The sequence below is a fragment of the Lepisosteus oculatus genome, chromosome 7, assembly GCF_040954835.1.
Source record: "Lepisosteus oculatus isolate fLepOcu1 chromosome 7, fLepOcu1.hap2, whole genome shotgun sequence".
Classification (NCBI taxonomy): Eukaryota; Metazoa; Chordata; class Actinopteri; order Semionotiformes; family Lepisosteidae; genus Lepisosteus; species Lepisosteus oculatus.
The window spans coordinates 23,302,199-23,319,460 of NC_090702.1; the positions used below are offsets into that span (position 1 = coordinate 23,302,199).

General features: G+C 42.0%; 1 protein-coding gene across 6 annotated transcripts in view; it reads right to left on the reverse strand.

The window, feature by feature from the left end:
* rab3ip (RAB3A interacting protein (rabin3)) overlaps positions 1-17,262 on the reverse strand; it is a 41,886-nt gene that overhangs the window by 16,988 nt on the left and 7,636 nt on the right. For 4 of the 6 annotated variants that reach the window (XM_015352890.2, XM_006633516.3, XM_006633517.3 and 1 more), the window contains exons 2-3: positions 2,397-2,526; positions 959-1,231 (exon numbers count right to left, since the gene is read on the reverse strand). In XM_015352890.2, the coding sequence (XP_015208376.2) occupies positions 959-1,206 (248 nt within the window). In that variant the 5' untranslated portion in view covers positions 1,207-1,231; positions 2,397-2,526. Of the gene's footprint in view, positions 1-958; positions 1,232-2,396; positions 2,527-2,954; positions 3,109-3,135; positions 3,327-17,262 lie in introns of those variants that run through there. The other 2 variants (XM_015352893.2, XM_015352892.2) reach the window with 2 other exon arrangements.

Here is a 17,262-nt window from a genome sequence, read left to right on the forward strand (position 1 = left end):
GAGGCCCTTCTCTGTTCCCGGAGGAAAACCTCGGGAGCCCAGGAATCATTGTTCATCACAACAACGGCACAAAAGCAACTCGTGACCTGAGCCAAGGTGTACACTCTTGCTCTGGAAGCAAGAATTTCAGGCTGCATTGATTTCTTTTTAGATAAAACACATGAGCACAATACTCACTGTACAATATAGGCATATCTACTACCATAGCTTTTCCTGTTTACACTAGTCACACTGATCTTTCTGGAGAAACTGGATGTCTGCTTCAAGCTACATTTACGCCATAAAATTACATTTACATTATTTCTATTAAATATGTATAGATCTATGAAATATTCATGATCCACGGCAGTAACCCTACATCTTTACAGATGGAGTAACAGTCTGAATATCTAAGCACAAAATAAAAGGAAGAAAAATATAGGATTTTTCACTAGGTGAACCGATTTAAATTGTAGGCTTCAACAGATTCTGACCACCCACAAGTTAATAAAAAGCCTTTTGTTGTTGTTGTTGATGAAGTTGGCAAGCACCATCTTTACATCATCAAAGGAAACTGAATTGCATTTTGAAAAAATAACATCTGGAAAGTGAAACCTGTGAATGTAGCTGAAGTGGATGGCATAGTGGTGCAGTGGTCAGCATTGCTGCCTCGCAGTGCTGGGGGTCAGAGTTCAATTCAAGACTCGGGGTGCTGTCTGTGTGGAGTTTGTGTGATCTCCCTTTATTCGTGTGGTTTCCTCCCACAGTCCAAAGACATACTGGTAGGTTAACCGGCTTCTGGGAAAATTGGCCCTGGTGTGAGTGTGTACGTCTGTGTCTGTGTGTGATGAACTGGCGTCCCATCCAGGCTGTATCCTGCCTTGTGCCCCTTGCTTGCCAGGCTCAAACCCCCCGACCCTGAACTGGATGAAAAAGGACGGATGCACCACCGCTGGCTGCCCTCTACAAAACCACCAACCTGCCATTGTGGGGCTCCTCGCTGCCCAGGTGCCTGGGGGCAGAGTACACGGGCTGAGTGGGCAGCTGGTCAGCGCGCAGGGCGCTGGGCGGGCAGGGGCCGGCGCTCACAGAGGGGGGGGTGCGGTACAGGACGTTGGGCGAGGAGCTGTGTTTGAGGGCTCGGGTCTCCGCTAAGCCATGCAGGTCGGGAGTGGTGGGTGAAGCTAGGTTAACTTCATGGAAGCCTTCAAGGGGTTCGCTGGCCATAGCCCCAGACTCATCATACAGATGGCTGCAGGGACACAGCAAGGTTAAGGGAAGGACACAAGAAGAAACACAAATTACCTTCTGGTTACGCTGTAATCCAATTAACACTAAATAATGGTCTGGACCAGTTCAAGCCCTGTGAAGTGGTTTGGAATATACCAGATCTGATGCCTACCACGGTCCTTTATATTACAGTTCCAGTGCGTTTTCAACACTGATCATTACAGCAAAGTTTGTAGTGCACAAAAGATCCACAATGTTGTACAAAAACGTGTTTTTTTAGAAATAAAAGCAAAAATCAGCACTTAGCACAGCATATTTCCATCACCGGCACAGGAAATTCACTTGATTCTCCAATTTTCCAATTTCAAGTAAAGGAGACTAAACACAAACACACTCCAATTAAAAATATGGTTAACCTGAGCTTGAGAAACAATTGGTTTTATTGCCATTATATTTACAATGGCACTAGCCTAGGAATGAAGGCCTAGAAAGGAACGCAAACGCGTGTATCTGTAACGTAAACTTTCTTTCTTTTATTCGAAACTTCATCATCAAAATAAAACACCTCAGCAAAAGGATGTCAGAGCTACTGGTAGAACTAACATCCGTTGCGAACAGTTCACACCTTAACCTCTTTGCATATCCTATGATATACAGCACACAATATTCATGATATATTCAGCATGGAATAAACCTATTACTTGTTCCTTTGCAGCCTACGCATGCTGACGCAGCTACCCTATCCTATGACATGCTGTAGCATTTACCATCTGACAGGGCTCAAAAAGGAACTACATTACGTTAAACAGAGAGCAGCTTCTGTCTACAGGACGTGCTCTTCGGCACATCAGAAATGGATCCGTTTCTTGGGGTTAGTGTAATTGTTGGGGGGGAAGAGTCAATTTACACAGAGTTCTGATTTCCTGTAGGAATGGTGTGAAACTAATGCATTATAGGTAAATATTTATGTAACATAATGTTTACTTGTACTGTCTAATTTAAGGTTTTGATGTGTAAAACACAACTGCTTTGATGTAAGACAGGTTTCTGTGAAAGCAGACAGGAAAGTATTAAGCTCTAAGTCCACAATGCTACCATCGCTGGCATGAAAGTGGCTATTTCGGCACCTCTGCAACAAGCAAACAATCAAACCCGGAATAAATCAGATGACAATAAGAACCGCATACCATTCGGAACAACGTTACAGTGATTCCACAGGGGGACGCACTTAAAAATAAAACGCGAAGCGGGAGAGATTCTTGTGCAGCTGTCTCCTCAACTCAGCCGATCATCATTTATGCACCTCTGGAGCTTATCCTGAAATACAGAAGACAAAACAATGGGCTGTTACACACTAGAGACATTAATAAGATCCAACACTTCTATTGTACAAAGACTGACTGACAGAATTCTGGACTAATTATAATGACGATCTTCTGTTGTATTACTCATCTATAAATTATTTGGGAAGGGTGGGGGAAGCCACTGTATCCGACTTATAACCCACGACCAGGTGTACAGAGTTGCTCTTAGCAATCAAGATGAACAATTAGTGACTGCTGGAGAAAAATGTACAGTAGCAGTCTGGACAAACGTGCTAGGGGGGGTCTAGTCAACAGTAATGAGAAATTAAGACGTAATAATGAATTTTAAAACACAAAAAAAGACTTTTTTAGACCGCCTGTGATATTTGCATTGGTGGAAAAACATTTTTGCTCTTTAAATTTTATGGTAAGGTTACTTACACCACTTCCAAAGAAACACAGTTCGAGACTGAGGACCCGTGGGAGTAAAAGGAATTTTTTTACCTCTCTGCTTGTTTCTGAGAAATCAAACTACAAATCCGCACAAATCGACATGACTATCAAAAGGCTTCTAAAAAACTTAATCTCAAATCCATAGTTGTCAAACAAACAGCAACGTGACCTTTAAGCAAAGAATGTTACATCCAAATAAATTCAAATTCAAAAAGACAGCTGTTCCAATCTGCTCCGTTGTTCGGCGCTTAGCTTGAAATGCATTCCGTAATCAGCCAATTGATTGCTGAAATAATTCAAGAACTGCTTTGTTAGATATTTGTCTAGATGAAGAGTCATGAAGCACTGCTGTCGAGCTGTTTAAACTACCATCAAGAGTCTCACAGTTTCCGAGCACACACCCATATTCATATTCCAAAGGTTAAATGGAAGAGCGGGAGAGAATCATTAAACAACAGAAAGAACCTGGAAACCTGTCATTTCCGCTGGAGGAAGAAATCTCTGTAAACAAAAGGAAATCACACAACCAGCATTACCAAGAGCTAACCACACCTTCAATTACAACCCCCCAAAAAACAATAGTTTTGAGATGGATCACAGATGTTGTAGACATTAAAATGTCTCCCTCAGAGCACAAAAATTGAAAGTTATCCAATAAAGTGCTCACCAGCAGCCAGAGAGGCAATCAGGTGCATATAATTAAAATCAATTACGACAGCTGTTTCAATTAATTATTCCTAGTAATGCGTATAGAAAAGGTTAAATGTTCCAGGAGGCATAGTAATTTAGATTATTTCCTTTTAAATGTGAACACTTCCTAGATTTGTAACCTTAAACTTCTGACTCCCTATTGGATAAATGTCAAATTCGACCTTTCATCCTTCTTGGAGTGTAATATACTGCAGTTCTTATCTTACCCTTCACGTTAATAAGTAATTTACAGGATTAAACTCGCTCCTGTCTTATGACATTTCTTATGTTAAAGATCTACCACTTTCTCTAAATTTAACATTTAACTGAAGCACTGTAATTCTAAGAATATTTACCTGCCACATGTTTATTTTATGTTTATTGCACAGCATGAAGTGTGTTTTGATACTCTAATGAAGATCTTTTGGTCGCAAAATGTTCAGGTCTCATCTTACAAGAACACACTAAATCAAAGAAATTGGTTGGCTCTCTACTAAGTGAAAACCGAGTGTGGCTTGCTTTCTTTTTCTTATCTGGAGCTATGAGTCAGTGACCTGCGTTGTCCAGTGTGAATAGACATTATTTGAACATCCTTCAGAGCAACATGGGAGGACATGGGCTTTTATCAGGCCTTTCTTCTCTCTGTGCGAGTGGTACAATCACATTGCGCAGAGCCATTCAGCGTGCCCGTGCACTGAGGCCTTCTGCAGGTCACAGTCCCAGCACATCAGGCTGAGCTCCATGGAAACGGAACTCCTGCAAATCTCCACCTCCCCACCCCAGGCTCCGGCCATGGGTCTCCAACTGGCCTTCACAGTGGCCTTGAAGCGAGGGGAAGTCTCTTCTTTCTCGCTGCCTGTTGTTTAAGCAAAGTCTTCTCGTGGTTTTTAGACGCGACCTATTTCATTATTCATTTGCTCAGCAGTTTCCCTTAATATAATGAGAATACCTTGGCATTACAACAAGGCTGAACATGAACATACAACTGCACTGCGCAAACCTTGAATACCTGCTATATACTAACAAATTAAACAGAACAATTCAATCAAATCTGAGCATAACTGGCAGATTTAATAAATCACCAATTCTTGCACTTGTTGTTGTTTACAGAGTTTAACGGGTTTGCTTTGACTGGTTTCTTCGCTGTATGTCTAATGCAAGAGCTTTTCAGCATCCAGATACTTACAGTTCAGTAGGTTTACCAGAGCACTGGAGAAAGAGCCTATACAACCGGAGGCAAGGCTATGAGACTAATTAAAGATCACAGCTGTACATGGAGCACTGCGATCAATTCAATTCCTCTGCTGCAGGCCCATTGTCTTTTCATCTCCACAGATTTGCAGACCAGAGAAGCCTACCATGAGGCAGCAGCTGTGTGTTCATCACCCATGACAAGAGGGTACCGCTGCCAGCCCACACCACTAAATGCAAAGCAGAACTGCGGTCGGACACATAGTTCAGAGCAGAAGAGGAGCGATTCGAAACCTACTGGTGGAGCCATGAGGTGACACTTTAAGGGAGCTTTTCAGGCTTAGTGGTTTTAAATGTAGTGCATACAAAATATGTGTATACAGTATGTAGGCCCCTCAAATCCAGTCCTTAAGGCCAAAGGTCAATCAATCCTCAACAATGAGATTCTTGCACATGAAACCATCTTAATATATCAGTTTGGATATTCAGAAGATATTCACAGGATCCCGACACTTGCTAAAGAGAAGCTGCTTCTACTTCATCACTGTAAGAGGGATACCAACAGGCAGCACCCGAGACAATCTCTGCTGTCATCATCCTAGAATTTCCGCCCCTAGACTACTTTTCTGAATGTGATGGTCTACCTTGCCACCTGAAATAATCAGCCACTTCTCAGATGTGAATCTGAAGACGTCAGCAGGGCACAGTATGGACTAACTCGAACGTTAAAAGTCAAATGCCATTATGCACCAATCCACAGCTAGAAGAATTTCAGTATTCTTCCAGACATTCATGCCATCAAACCATCTGTGCTGTATGGCCTGCCTGGAAGCCAGCAGAGATTTCCAGAACCTGTACACTTTGCAAACAGTTGATCGCATTACAAATAAATCTCTACTCAACTTCATATCTTCAACGTTCTAGATGGTTTATAGCTTATTAAACCTGAAAAGAATATTCCACCATCGCTATTTGCACGTGTGTGCCAGTCTTTTGATAATTATGTCCTAACGTTTGTAAAACCTGCAAATTTGCCAAGTAAAAAAAACAACAAACAATCTCGTACCCATCACCATTAGATCGGATTCCGGCCAACCAAAATAAATTTGGTTCAGCTAGAATTTGAAACACGGAGAGCGGGTGCAGATCAACAATATTACCCACAGATGAGTTCACAGCAGAAATGATTCGCCATGACAAAACTACTCAAGTTTTACCCTGAGACCTTTAATAATAAATAACAACCCTGAGGCTGCAGGCCTGCCAGGGGACCCTTTTCCTCCCCTGGTTAAAAACCTCTGGATGCTGCGGCCGGTTTCCTCCCAGACCGAGAGCCCAACTGGCAGCATTACGACACCTCATTCGTCCCCAGCCTGGCACTGCAGGCACCTCATCTCCGCTCCAGGGTGGAGGGGAAAGTGCCTGGCATCAGTGTCCCTTTCAGTTAATTCAACAGCAGGCGGCTCGTGCAGTTACATGGCTGCAAATCAAAATGCTGAATGAAGAATGCTGTTCTTTTTGCTGGGCACAAGAACAGCATTCTTCTTCTTCTTGCTCGCAGTACAGCGAGCTTTCTTTTACGTTATGAAGCTAAACAAGCAGTGCTCTGTGGCTATTGTGTGGGGGTGGGGAGAAGGAGGCCTTCTTTAAAAGTGCGGTGAAAAATTATCAACAGAGATAATCGGCATTACAGTACTGACCACATCTATCACTCCCCACTGAGACAGGCCTTCTGGTAGAAACAGGCACACTGCGCTGTTGGAAGAGAAGGGTTTTTTTTTCTGGGCTACAAACACAGAGCTGGAGCCACCTGTCATGTGAAAATGTCAAACTCTGCCAGGCAGCCAGACCGTCTGCGGAATACTAAAAGCTTGGCAATATTTAAACTTAAAACACGGAGAATTCAGAAGGGTACGCTCTCGATTAGAGGAATGATAATGGATGGTCAAGAACACTCCGACTGTTAAAAACAGAAGGACAAGTACTGTATTAAAGTACAAACTGTATAAGAATTTGGGGGAGTTTCATTAAGCTCATCTCCCCTGTGCACAGGGAACTGGCACAAAGTCCCTGTGCACAGCGACACCGTTTCAATTTTAAAGCGGCGCATAGAATTGTGCGCTTTGCACTTTCCAGTGCCAAGAGTGATAACCATTCCCCGTGCACGCCTTCCTTCCTCCAAATCCAAACTGACGAACTCCGGGTCCTCTACCCTTTAACCAGCTGCCAGCTCCTCGGACGGGAAGGACGCTGAATGGAAGGCTTAAGCTGCCCTAACCAACAACAAGCCCGCAGGCCCAGAACTGCGGGGCCTAGTCCAGACGATTTAACTGACGACCTGTTGCATTCTCTTTCGAGTCAAATGTTCTGAGAAAACAAAAACGCCTAACTGGTTTTAGGAAAAATGTCGCCCGTCCAACCCACTTTCAAATAAGGTTTGTTGACGAGTTGTGTCCAGTCATACATAAAAATGAGGGAAATCATTATAGCAGCCATATCACCCTGCAACACACAACTGGCAACCCACTGAAGCTAAGCAGGTGTGAGCCTGGTCAGTACCTGGATGGGAGACCTCCTGGGAAAAACTAAGGTTGCTGCTGGAAGAGGCGTTAGTGGGGCCAGCAGGGGGCGCTAACCCTGCGGCTCACGTGGGTCCTAATGCCCCAGTGTAGTGACAGGGAGACTATACTGTAAACAGGCGCCGTCCTTCGGATGAGATGTAAAACCGAGGTCCTGACTCTCTGTGGTCATTAAAAATCCCAGGGTGTTTCTTGAAAAGGGTAGGGGTGTACCCCGGCGTCCTGGCCATTATCAATCATGGCCTCCTAACAATCCCCCTCTATAAATTGGCTTAATTACTCTGCTCTCTCCCCACTGATCGCTGATGTGTGGTGAGCGTTCTGGCGCACTATGGCTGCCGTCGTATCATCCAGGTGGATGCTGCACATTGGTGGAGGGGAGTCCCCATTACCTGTAAAAGCGCTTTGAGTGGAGTGTCCAGAAAAGCGCTATATAAGTGTAAGCAATTATTATTATTATTAAAAAGCATCTTAAATTACTGTTACTTAACTAAAGGATCAGACATCAGTCCTACAAGTGGTACAGGATGGGGGGAAATAATGAACAAAAGTAGCACAATATTTAGGGTAAATCAGATCAGCCTGAATGCCCTCTTCAAACACAGGGCTCTGAAGAAGGAATCAGTATTGTTGAGTGCCCCTCCATTGCAAATTTACACTACTCCCGCCTGGGAAATGCCTCTGTGCCTTTTGGTGCAACAGTAAATTTCACAACTATTTTACATGCACTGAAATGTTGTTCTTCCCAAAATCTGGTTGGTGATGGTTATTTTTGTAGTCCTTTTATGCTGGGCACAAAACAAATTTCCCCTAGGGGTTCATAAGCATGAATCGAATTGAAAAATATGTCTCTCTTAGACTAAGATTACATTCTTGCACACAGCTGTTACAACGTGGACAACGTGCACAACCCTATGAAAAACAGAATTATAGCAATAACTCTTTACACACTACAGTTGTGGCACATCTTAAAGACCACTATTAAGATTTCAATGAATTGTCGATTAAGCTTTTACTAACAACTTAAACATCTTACTGTTCAAAGAGGACCTCTTTTGCTCTCAAACTTACAACCATGATGAAAAAGGCAATTATTTTTTAAACAAAGCTTTTTCAAATCCACACATTCTGCAGTGGTTGTGTACACTTTATGAGGTGTTATGTTTCAGAAAAGTCCTACCCGATACATTAAAACCACCGTAGAATTGTGTTGTAAAAATTGGACACGCACTGTCTCTCCCCACTGCACTCACTCTTGCCTATTGAGCATTTCTTCAGCACCTCCAGTAAGCCTTCTACATTGCTCTTTTCTTCTCTGCACCTACTGAAACACAGCTGCCTGTTACCTTGGAAACCAGCCGTGTTTTAGACAAGTCTCCTCCCCCGTGGAAACCTTAAACTGCAGCAGGACGACAAGGGGAGAAAGATCTCTTTACAAGTCTGGACCCAGGGGAACCGGTCCATGAGGCTCATCTGTCCCGTCACCAGTATCGATATCTTCTCACTGCGCCGAGGGACCGAGATCATGAACTGACACAGGTGAGCGGAGGCTCCTGTAGGCCGAGAACCTCAGCTCAGAGCACTCTCCCTCTTGACATCTCCCTTCTGCTCATTTCCCCACAAGTTAAATGCCATGTCAGCCGATTCTAAAATCACATCTAATTTTAAAGAGGTGCTCAAAACGTTTTGTGACTTAAGTATATGAAGAATTTTTCCCCTTGTCCATTTATCAGGGTACTCAACCTTTATCCCAAAGCACTCTGACTTTTTTTGTCTTTTAAACCACTTGTTAATATTGAACTTCAAGGAATCGCTGTCATGAAATTTTACGTATTGCAAGGTAAGATCACAATTTCTTGCATTAGGAATTTGTCTTTTTGCATGCCCCAGCTTGCCCTCCATGAGACACACAGACAGGGAGAGAAGCTTGGGGTCAGAGCGCAGGGTCAGACGTTTATATGGCACCCCTGGAGCAGCATGGGTTAAGGGCCTTGCTCAGGGGCCCAACAGAGTAGGATTCCTCTGCCAGGCGCAGGACTTGAGCCAGCAACCTTTCAGCCACAGGCGCAGATCATTAGCCAAAGAGCCACCACACCGAACTCTATAGTAGACTATAATAAATGTCAAAATTAATAATAGCCATTCAAGCCTTTAGGTTTATTGCTCCCACATTAATGAATGAAGACATTGTCAAGCTGCAGCAGAACATCATGTGACGATTTCATAGATGGCTTACAAATCTGCATAATATTAACCAGTGACTGAACTCTGGTGGGGCATGTAATCAATTATCCATACATGTCTTGAACCCCAGATGCTGGCTACAATCTTGCCATCTTAGAATGCCGTGTGGAACTTCCTCAGGGGAGGAAATGTGATGCTTTTCCACAGCTCTGACGCAATTTTGGGCCCAGGATTGGAGTAACAACCCGAATCTCACAACCAGTCCTTGGAAATGCCACTGGGTGAGTGCTGATGGGCTCCAGCAGCTCCTCACTAAACTCCACTCTCTGGTAGCGATCCTGCGAGCCCAGGTTTTGGGACACTCACCCTGCAGAACCCTTTGACAGGCCAGGATACACATAGAGAATGGTTTCAATGCCTCCGCACAGAAACGCCAAACTCTTCTGCAAGTTCGGCAGCCTTGATTCCGCTATCATTCACTAGCATGCCTTCCAAAACGGGAAAGGTTTCATGGACTTGCAGTCACGGGTCGCCTTGCGTCGTCCTGGCGTCCTGGCCAAATTTCCCATTGGCCCTTACCAATCATGGCCTCCTAATAACCCCCATCTATGAATTGGCTTCATTACTCTGCTCTCCTCCCCAATTATCCAGGTGGGTCTGCACACTGGTGGTGGTGATGGGGAGTCCCCATTACCTGTAAAGCGCTTTGAGTGGAGTGTCCAGAAAAGCACTATATAAGTATAAGCTATTATTATTATTATTATTATATTATTATTATTATTATTCTTGACTGGGATCTGCTGTTAACTCACATCGTGTCACTATGGGACAAAGGAACAAAACAAGTGCTTGTCCGTGGATCTGCTTTGTAGCGCAGGCTTCCTTGCGCAAAAATCTAATGTTCACATTGCTCAAACTCTGGAAAACCCAGAATTACAAGACCCTGGAAAGACCACATTAGCAATCCCCTGCTCGGGATATGAACATGAAACTAAGCATGAAATGTAAATGAACTGTTTATTCAGCTTTCAATAATGAGCTCTTACCACAGTCTAAGCAAAAGCTCCATTCTGTGTATTCCTGGGACTAAAGCCATTTTATATGCAGAATAATCATCTACTTGGTAATTTATCTTAAAACAAATCTGGATTAAATTTGCAATATTTTCTTTTCATACCACCCATAAGGAATCACCTCCCATTAATCAGATTTACTTATTGCTTTATATCTTTATATCAGCATTGAGTACGAGGGAAGAGAGAACCATAAACAAGCATTCCTCCAAAACTTGTACCCTTCAAAGGTCATCCACCACGTCATGCAACCTGTCCCATTGAGACCCCAGAAGAGTCAGCATCAACGATGGGTTCTTACACCCACCTACAGTGGTGTGAAAAAGTAAGTACACCCCTTGAAAAGGGTTTGTCTTTTTTTACATTTTTGGACAAAAGGATATTTGATCATCATTTCAACAGTACTGATAGATAAAGGTGATGTAATTTTAAAAAATAACATTGAAAATTCACATTTTGCACTCATTTGTACTATTTAAATAAACAGAAATGCAATTTCCTTGTGCGGAAAAAGTTAGTACACTCCTACCTTTATTATTGCATCAAATGCCCAAAATTAGAATCAGGTGCACCAGAACAGGTGCAAATCATAAGGATATCACTAGAGTAACTTGGAGGGCACTGCCTTATATAAACACTTCAGAAACCTGTGGTGTGGTTTGGTCTTAGCAATTGAGGTGTGTGGTTACATCATGCCAAGATCAAAAGAGCTCTCTGAGGCCCTCAGAAGAAAGACTGTTGATGCCTATGAGTCTGGGAAGGGTTTTATAGCCATTTCCAAGCAATTTGTTGTCATTCACTCCTCTGTCCAAAAGATCATCTACAAACAGAGAAAATGTCAAACCACTGGCAATCTATCCAGGCCAGGTCGTCCCACCAAATTCAGCCCAAGAGCTGCAGGAAGTCTCCAAGAACCCCAGGATAACATCAAGGGATTTACAGGCAAGACTTGCCTCAGTCAATGTCAAAGTGCATGAGTCAACCATCCGAAAGAGACTGCACAACTTTGCCCTACATGCGAGGTCAGGAAAGAAGAAGCCTCTGCTCTCAAAAATGAATACAGATGCATGACTGAAGTTTGCTAAACCACACCTAGGTGAAGATCAGGACTATTGGAACAATGTGCTCTGGACAGATGAGACAAAGGAAGAGCTGTTTGGCCACAATGCCAGACGTCATGTTTGGCGAAAACCGAAAACTGCCTTTGACCAAAAGAACTGGAAAGCATGGTGGTGGAAGCATTATGGTTTGGGGCTGCTCTTCTGCCTCAGGGCCTGGCCAGCTTGGCATCATAGAGTCAACACTGAATTCCACACTGTACCAGAGAGTACTTGAGGAGAATGTGAGGCCATCTGTCAAAAAGCTGAAGCTGAATCATAAGTTCATTTGTTTTCTGTCACAGCACCATAACACATCAAACCTATCAGTGATCATTCAGAAACCTGCTCACAAGGCCAGAAGTCAGATTTCATGGAGGGCACCCCTGTAATTGTGAATACTGACCCCCAAGCCACAAACTGTAGCCCCGATTCAGTCTGTCATCTGATTACACGTGCAACTGTGATGGTCTATCACTACACCTGGCTTGAAGAACCCCTGTGGACTCCTATGAAGTACCCTACGTGGTCCTAGGTGGCCCCCTTCCAGAGATGCCTGTGCAGTCATGAAATCAGTTCAGCTCACAGAGGTTAGTTATATTCTCATAGTCACTTCAGTTCCTCTTTCTCTCACATCGATCAACTCTTCACTCTTTAATATAATCACCAGGAGGGCTGGAACATTTGTCATAAGGAATCCAAAACTCTCCATTCAAAAACCACATTCTTCCATTTCCTACTCTGGAACACCCTCACACATAACTTGGTTTAACCTCAGATGGTCAGGTTTCCCCTTTAACTGGAAGATACATGTTCCTGGTCTCCTCAGAGATATTCTAGTGTGCCACTTGGCTTAGGCTTTTTATGCCCACATTTCCAACTGATCTTCACTCTGAAGCTTTAAAACTGACTTCCAGAAACTGTACCTAAGCAAATGAGCTACAGTATAATACACTCTGGATCCAATTTTCATCAATTATGACAAATCCTTAAAGAAAACCCTTCCACATTCTTCTTTAACATTCTCAATCCTTCAAACCTTTACTGGTCTGAGACCTTAAGGCAGAACAGCAAAAGAGTCAAATATCTACTCCTGTGCTATCTGGCTCAGACCCCAAGACCCTGTTCGCCTACTGTATACCAACAGTTACTTCTGTGGCATGTCCTCCTGTGGGAATCACTAATCAGGCAATTCAGACAAAGCCTAAGTGTTCAACCTCACATCACCTCCCCTCTCCTAGTTCACTATGATTAAAACTGGAGTGAAAATTAGATAAGCAGGCTTGACAGACCACCAGACTGGCAGGATGGCTCTGTAGGGGAACTACAGCAACGCAAAGTAATATGTTGTTCTACCAGACCAAAACAAGGTGCCTGTAGGGTCCAGGCAACCATTACTGCATTAATTCAATTTAAACAGCGGGTTTATAGCAATGTTATGTGATTTGGAAGAATAAGTGGTGTTATGTCACTACAAATGAAATAAAAGGAGGCTTCAAGTGAATCAAACGTTCGATAAAATTGCAATATATGCTTAAGCTCAACATGTTGACCCTTACGTTGTTCAGAGCATTGATGTTTATGCTCTGAGCAGACTGGAGTCTCTCATGAGTATAAAGAAATCAGGGGAACATTTGCCCCACTATTTCCTTTTTGTATTTTCCGGTGACACATCTTAAATTCCATTAGCTCTCTAAATGAGGCACAACGGGTCTCTTAAGAAAGCTATTACAGGTAGTTCTTTATTTACACGACAGATGGGTCCCAGGAATATGCATCATAACTCAGAAACATGTATATTAACATCTCCCATAAGAATGTGTGTAAAGAGGAGGGGCTGCATTCTGAGTCCATGCCTAGCCAGAGGGCCTGATGTGGGATGCAGATCAGCACATACAGTATTCAAGGTTACAGCGTTAGTACTTAATATGCATGGAATAATTACTGAAATATGATACTTCACTATACAGCTCTGTACCAGTCACTGGACTGCCTCAAGGTCTGGTAAAGTACAATAAGACCTTGTAAAAACCAACAGTAACTGATCTGCTCCTAACAAAGTTATCAAGAGAAAGAGTGATCATCTCTAAAGAACAGGACATAAACTACATGAGCATGAAACGAACCAAACTGTCACATATCACACGAGACCACACTTGGGCAGACCCAACACCGAAGTGCTGTCTTTCAACAGGGCCAAACCCCCAGAAATCAACACGCACAATTGCACACAGCTCACATAGATATTTATATACCACAGATGTACAAAAAGTCAGTTTTAAAAGAGATTTTATTTTTATCCCCATCATGTAAAAATGTGAATGGAAGTTTCTTATTTAGGTTTATAACTGGATATTAATTCTTAACTGTTTTGTTTAATCTTTTTATTAATTAAATTGTGAAATTAGCCACTGTGTTCTTTGTGCGTTTTAAAAAATGACCTTAAATAACATTAATTACAAACTCTTCTTACGTTGAATTTTAAGATTTTCACATTGTAGCATACTTTGACGGCTTTGATTTTACACGACATAAATATAGGGTACAGACCAAAACAAAGACATTTAATTGATTTTAGTGACACTTTATTTCTTTAGTGAAAAACTATGTTGGCTAGAATAACACAGAAACAAAGATCACCCAGCGCACAGTGTATACAGGCTCATCATCCCTGTTGCTGGCAAAACGAAAACTAAGCTTGCCTAAATTAAGAAGTGGCAGATATTTTTAAGAAACCAAAAACCCACAAACTAAGAGCCTCTAGTAAAACTACCTGCATCTGAATGAATCAAATCTAGTTTTATGCAGCATTTTAAATGCCAAATGTTTTTCAAGAACATGAACATTACTATGGCCTGAAACACTGAGAGGCGTCTAATTAGGAAAATTAGGTTTGAGAGTGAAGTGATCCGTTAAATGTTAAATTTTCTAATAATGGGAATGCAAAATAGCAGCATATTTCCTTTGTGAAGTCGGACAAAAGGAAGCCTGGGTGATTGCAACATCAGCTGCTCTCAAGGCCTCATGATTTCATATTGATTTTACTTCCTCGCATCTCGGTGTGCTTCACTTAGGGTCACAGTGTACAGAGGATTACCTGAATTCTAAGAGAAATACAACGAGACCCCTATATTCATTTGCGGCTCGTGTCCGCTGAACAGAAGAAAGGTCACAAGCTGAGAAGAGGTCACCCATCCCATTTAGCTTGGTCGGTTGCTTGTAGCCAATGGATCCGAGGATCTCCTCCAGACATTTCTTGAAAGAAATATAGCAGAGGCTTCGACACCATAACTTGGTAACTTGTTCCATACTTCCACATGGCTTCGTATAAAAACAAAGGAATGTTGGGGAACAGGGGCTTTTAAAGGATCTTCTCTTGAAAACTGAGGCTTTTTAACTTATCAGTGCAGGACTGATAGGTTAAAGCCTAGGAAGGTACCCTGTTGCTCTTCTCTGGACTGAAATATCTATTCTCTAATGCAGTGACCAAAAATGGACACAAAGTTGTAAATTAAGCCTTTCTAGTGCATTGTACAATTTTAACATAGCATTCATCAATTTGAATTCACTGTTTACTATTTACTTTTATAGTTTTTACACATATTATGAGATGTAAATGATGCACCCACAATCATTTGCAAACATAACTTTCACAAGCTCAATGGTTATTGTCTTATATTTATATTTTGCCCCTCAATACTTCTTTGTAAATATTGTACTGCATATGTGGATGCAAACAAGTGTACCTGTAAACAAGTATTTGCTTAAAATGTATTAATAAGCACTTCAGAATTATGTATTATTTTATATCGCTAGCAAATCAGTTCAGATGTACTACATTATAGATCTACAATAGGTTTAGCAAGGTACATGGATTATACTGTACTTAAAACAGTTGTACTTGCACTACTTAATGTCATATTTGTACTTTTAAAGCTGGCAGCAAACCAATTATTTTATTTTGTACCGAATTACGTGACACTTTTGTAACGAAACTCCAAAGAGAACATAATTATGATGAACTATTTGATACACTTCTGCACAAAGAGAAAATAATATTTCCAGTACGGATTTCACTTCAAAAGCTTGCTTCCCTTCTGTGACAATTTAACGGTTTATACCTTTTGATGCTGATGACAGAAGATTAATGGTGTGCATCTGTGAGGGAGGACTTCAAGTTGGCATTAACATAGACGTTTAATTAAAGTGGATTATTGACCTGAATAGGCAACGTCTTTCAAGCTGGAGGCAAAAGGCTTTCAGAAAGAATATTAATCTGGACTCGGCTGAATAGGCACTTCTGACTTCTTACGGTAGGTTTGCCCTTGGATCCCAATCCTCAAACTGATTCCAGTTCTAATATGACCATGAGATTAACACTAAAGACATCTGTATGCTGTACCAAAAAATGCTTAGCAAGAAGATGTCATGGAAAAAACCATATCCATTACTTCTAAACCCTCTCCTTTAATATGCATTATTTCATTATTCAGTTATTGAAGTGATGGGCAGATATTGCAATCTAGCCATACACTAGAACCCCTTTAACGGGCATTTTACTGTGGTGACAAGAGGATCATGAAACAGCCAATATAAGAATATTTCTTATTACAGTACATAAGGAGAAGTCAATTTCCACCACTCATCTTTGCATTCCCCCCTTTCGACAAATGTGTCTCGCGTTTTCTGCTGGTGCCAAGCAGCTCACTTTTGTCCAAGCGTCTTGTTATTGAATGAAATCCTTAAAGTGTCACATTTGACTCTCCAAGGTGGTTTAAAATAAAGGGTTTAAAAGGAAAATGGTCTTAAGGCTCAGCAGCCATTTCACTCCTTAACTCCGCATTTCACACAACCTCCTGTCGTGCCTACAGTCAAAGTGATAATTAAGCGTCTAAAATCATCTACATCGTTAAGTGTACCCATTAAGTCATACCCAGCAGCACTTAAAGAGACAGCACCCGGAAAGCTGGGGTATGCGAAAAGACAAATTCCTAATGCAAGAAATTGCATATGGCTAATAAAGTGATCTTATTTCTGCTCCTCAAATGCTGTTTCCAAGGAAAAAAAGAAGATCTCTCAAAACAGTAACAAAACAGCTACAATTATTTCATTTGGTATCATGCAAAGTAAAAGAATTGAGTGATTTACCATTACTCTGATTGATATCTTACTTGGTGTCGAGAGACAATCACTGTGAAGAATGAAGTCAATTCACCAATAACTGAACTGCTTTAAAGAGATGGCCCATCATATATTATGCAGTATATGCAACTGAAGCTAGAAAGGCTTAGCTTTTAAGAGCTGCGTTGATACATTTCGGTCTTCTGGACTGTTAACATGCAGATTTGCCGACTTGCAGAAGCTCCTTATCTCATAAGATTCCAAGTGTTTCAGAAGCATCCTCACATCTGTGCACCTGCCTCACTCCGCCGCACACAGTGGAGAGCAGAGCCCGGGCAGGCAGCCACACGCACCCAGCCAG